Source organism: Halyomorpha halys, unplaced genomic scaffold, assembly GCF_000696795.3.
Source record: "Halyomorpha halys isolate HHAL.00 unplaced genomic scaffold, Hhal_1.1 Scaffold233.1, whole genome shotgun sequence".
Taxonomy (NCBI): domain Eukaryota; kingdom Metazoa; phylum Arthropoda; class Insecta; order Hemiptera; family Pentatomidae; genus Halyomorpha; species Halyomorpha halys.
Window position 1 is genome coordinate 470,522 of NW_027111122.1, and position 4,424 is coordinate 474,945.

Sequence of the window (4,424 nt, forward strand, 5' to 3'; positions counted from 1 at the left end):
TCTACACATTAACATTTTTTTTCAAGTTTTAAGAAAGAAATTAAATTTGGTAGAACAAATCCTTAGTTTGAAAGAGTAAAATTTCTCACTTAAACACACACTTCCTTAAAAAAACATTGTTTATTCTTACGATTAGACATATTTTCGAAGAGTGTACTCACTATTTGCCAACAGTAAATAGGATAAGATTGACCCCAAATTTATCCGAAGCTCTCGCAGATGAGGAAGCTAAAATTACACGAGTATTTGAATTTTTAAAAGCACATCGCCTTCTTTATAAATTATAACTCCTCTTCGATTTTTATGTTTTTTATTTATTTTATTTTTTTAAAAATTATTTTTCAATTTTTTTTTATTTTTCTATTTTTTATTTATTTTATTTTTTTAAAAATTATTTTTCAATTTTTTTTTATTTTTCTATTTTTTATTTATTTTATTTTATTTTTTTTTACTTTTATCATCCCATAGGCGTTGATGACCAGAGGGTTTTACGCCTTTAAGCAACAATCAACAACAACAACATTGTTTATTCACAAAAAATCCCCTTTGACTGCGAATGTCCATTTTTGGTTAATGAGCTAAGGTTAATTTGCTAAAATATGAGCTCTAATAGAGAGAGCTATTTACGTTCAATAGTTCTCCAGACAGCTATTTATAATGCAACATTTCACAAAAAAATAAAAAAAACAATGAAAAATCAGTAAGGGAATTTATTTTTAAAATATCTATATTTCAAAAAACCATAGAAATGTCTATTATCACTAAAATTAAAACTAGTTTAATGTACTATAAAGCAGTTAATGAAGTTTATCTTCGAAGGAGAAGTAGTTTTCATAATATTCCACAAAATGTTGATTTCTGATTTATGAAAACATATATGTCAGAAATCATAAGAAGTACAGATGTCTTCCAGCACTCAGATGGAAGGAAATTTAACTTACTATAATGTGATTTATGACACGCATCTCCAAACGGGTAGTAGTTTTTATGATATTCGCACATACATATAAATTTTGCACAAGCAATTTTGTTCGATATAAAGTATAAATCAATTTATTTTAGTAAATATGGATGATTAACTAATGATTTTTCATTGTATTTTTATAAAATGTTGCTTTTTAAAAAGCTTCTAGAAATATTGAACGTATATAGCAAATTTATCCTACTTTAAATAATTCTCTTAGGTTTTCTTGAGTTGTTGGTAGTTTTAAAGATATAGAGCTCCGAATGAAAAAATAATTATTTTCAATGTTTTCAAAACTGACGCCATTTTGCATTCTCTTACCTATACTTAGCAGACCCATCAGTTTTGAATAGTAATTATACATAGTTTTCATAAAAATAATCAAAAATTGGATGAAATAACTGCCTTTTTTCTCCTACTGGGTTCTTGTACTATAATTAATTGCAATTACAATTAGATGAATTAAGTTTATTTGAACGAATTTATTATGAGTAGAAATCATAAAAGTTAAAATAAATCAAAAATATATTAATAAGCAGTAATGTGTTAATAAATTTATACGCCAACGCGCAATCTTAAGCTGGATATCATTTTCATATTTTGGAGGGATTGTAAAATAAATTTTCTCCGTTTTGGTGTATTTGTAATTACAATTATTTTTAATTTTAGTTGTTATTCTGCATTTCAAAATTACTGTAATCATAATTACTTTTTTCCCAGCTCTGCTGACCGCTGCTCAGGACATCTTACATCTTAAGGGATGGGGTGGGATTATACTTGAGATACGAATTCCGAAGCGGCAGTCGAGTTGATGAGACAAGACGGTACAAACTCCGCATACTGTAGAGTGCTGCGGAAGGCGAAGTACGTTGAGCAGAATGTAGCAGCTAGCCCGACCGCCACGACGGCGACGAGGACCAAGTGGTGGGTACGGTCCGGAGCAGGAGTGGACGCCGTCCCGATGGAGCCATATCCAGGAGTCGAGGAAGACATGGCCCGTAGCCTCCAGTAGAGGAGCGGCGGGAAGAGGAACATGAGCTGGCCGGTAAGGGCGCCACCAACGAGCCCCATGAGCAGCTCCGCCCGGGGCACCGCCTCCCCCAGCGCCACCGCCAGCAGCACGGTCCCCGTCCGCAGCCCCGCCCGCCGCCAGCTGAACTCTAATCAGGTGCCAAGTACACATAAATAAATACATAAAATAAGATAATGTATAAAATGCAAATATATATTATAAATTTATTTTGAATCAAAAATCCTCAATGCTCCTTACTTTGTCACAAATAAAATTATACATAAAGACCTTAATGTTCCCTATGTAACCGATCTTGTCCGAACCAGATATTACTCCTTCCATTATAAACTACCTAACCACTCATACCCCCTAGTTTCTAACCTTGCATCCTCTTCCATTCCTGACAATCCTCCGAGACGCCTGAAAAGAAGATGGCCATGAGACCAGCTAATGTAAAATGTCATTAGAGTGCTACCAATGGGTAGTTTATCTACACGCCTGTAACACTCCAATTTAACTTAGATCAGATTTACTAAATGTATTATAATGTACAGTTGTAAATAGCAATAAATAAATATTAAAAAAAATAAAAAATATTTTGGTGAAATAATGATGAGCTGGTTCGAGTGTTCTGATATATGTTTGTGTTATGATTCATTAATATTTACAAATTTATTACAAATATATACCATATCACAAGTAAATGTGATGTGAGTTATACAATGGTATAATAAATACTTGTACTTGCTCCCTGACCGTGGCACCGGCGTTCTTACTCAATCAGAACTCATTAGACCTCTTAAAAAAAAGTATCGCAAAGGCGGCAATAAATTAAAAGAAATAAAAAGGTTAGTAAAACCATGGTCAACATCCTACCGCAGCTGCCATTGGAAGTTGCTCTAACCCGCTTAAGTTTATGTCATACTGTCCTCACGCATTCTCAACTGGTAAGAAATTTGCCACCTCCAATATGCCAATATTGCCAGTCCACTCTCACGATTAAACATATTTTTGAAGAATGCCCTCACAACTCACTAACAGTGAACAGAATAGGACTGACCCCAAAGTTAGCTGAAGCTCTTACTGATAAGGGAGCTAAAGTCATATTGGTATTTAAATTGAAAAACACATCGCCCCTTTCCAAATTATAGCCTTAATTATAAAGTTTTTATAATATTATTATTTCACAAGTGTGCGTGAGTAAATCTGTGGGTGTGTTTGGGTATCTTTATAATTATAATAGTCCATAGGCGTTGATGACCAAAAGGTTTTATGCCTTTAAACAAGACTAAACAAACAAATGATACTTGTGGCAATAAATTGTTAAGTAACAGTACCCCTAAAATAATTACAATAAAAAATGTATCAAAACAAAGAAGATACTGGAGTAGAGATGCGATGCAGGAATAAGAAAATATCGGAACAAGGTGCCAGAAGAAACAATACAATTGATACCAGGGCCCATATAAAGATTCATCAGAAATTAAATTAAATATGTAGGATCAGGGGTTCAGTACTTTGGAAGGGAGTACTATTACTACACCAACGGCTGTGCAAGGAGGTGATTTGGTCAGAATCACGCTCGACCGCCAGATTTTTACCCAATTTAGGAGACTGGGTGAACCCCAGGAGGGCTCCAGAACCCACAAGAGTTGACTCACGGTTACAGTGTTACAGAAAACATTTTATGCTCTCCCGGATTCGAACTCTGGTTCTTAGAGTTAGTAGCGACAGGCCTTACCCCGCGGCTACCCGCACCCCCGGATTTATCAAAAAGAAGACTTTTATGCAGGACCATCACCTTTGCCACTTGCCGCAAGTCTAAGACTTATACAAATGCTTAGTAAACAAAGGAAGCAACAAACACCAATATAAACGCTTGTTTTATTCATTTGATTTTTGTCGACTATTACATTCAATTTACATTATAAAAAAAAAGAACAGAAAAATGACAGGCGAAATGAAAGTAAATGTAAACATCAGTAAAGCTGGTTATAGATGATAGAAATTCATATAAATAGTTATACATAACCTATAAATTCAACAACTGTTCTTAAATTTTTCTCAGATATTTCTTAATTTAATAACCTAAATATATAATGTCTTTATAAACTTATTATTATATTTGTGCCGTGATAAATAACAAATAAACCGCCTAATGCTAAGTGACATAATTTGAAACAAGGTATTTACATCAAATCATAAGATACACTATCATAAACTAAAGTTAATTATTGAATCCAAGCTTTGTGGAAATTCTTTAATTAATTAAAACACGAAAAGCACAAATATTTAGGTTAAGTGCATTAGTTATTGACAAGTCAACCTTTGTTTTTAAATATTAATAGTCTCGAAATTGGCCCCACATGTATGCTGAGGGATTAGCATACAACTGACGCGTGTGCTGAGGGCTTAGCATACAACTGACGTGTCTTCTGAGGGCTTAGC

General features: G+C 33.6%; 1 protein-coding gene across 1 annotated transcript in view; it reads right to left on the reverse strand.

Moving 5' to 3' along the window:
* Positions 1-373: 373 nt before the first annotated feature.
* The window catches only part of LOC106679920 (uncharacterized), a 22,424-nt gene continuing 18,373 nt past the window's right edge, over positions 374-4,424 (reverse strand). The window contains exon 8 of the mRNA XM_014419318.2: positions 374-2,124. Coding sequence (XP_014274804.2) covers positions 1,736-2,124 — 389 coding nt within the window. The 3' untranslated portion in view covers positions 374-1,735. The remainder of the gene's footprint in view (positions 2,125-4,424) is intronic.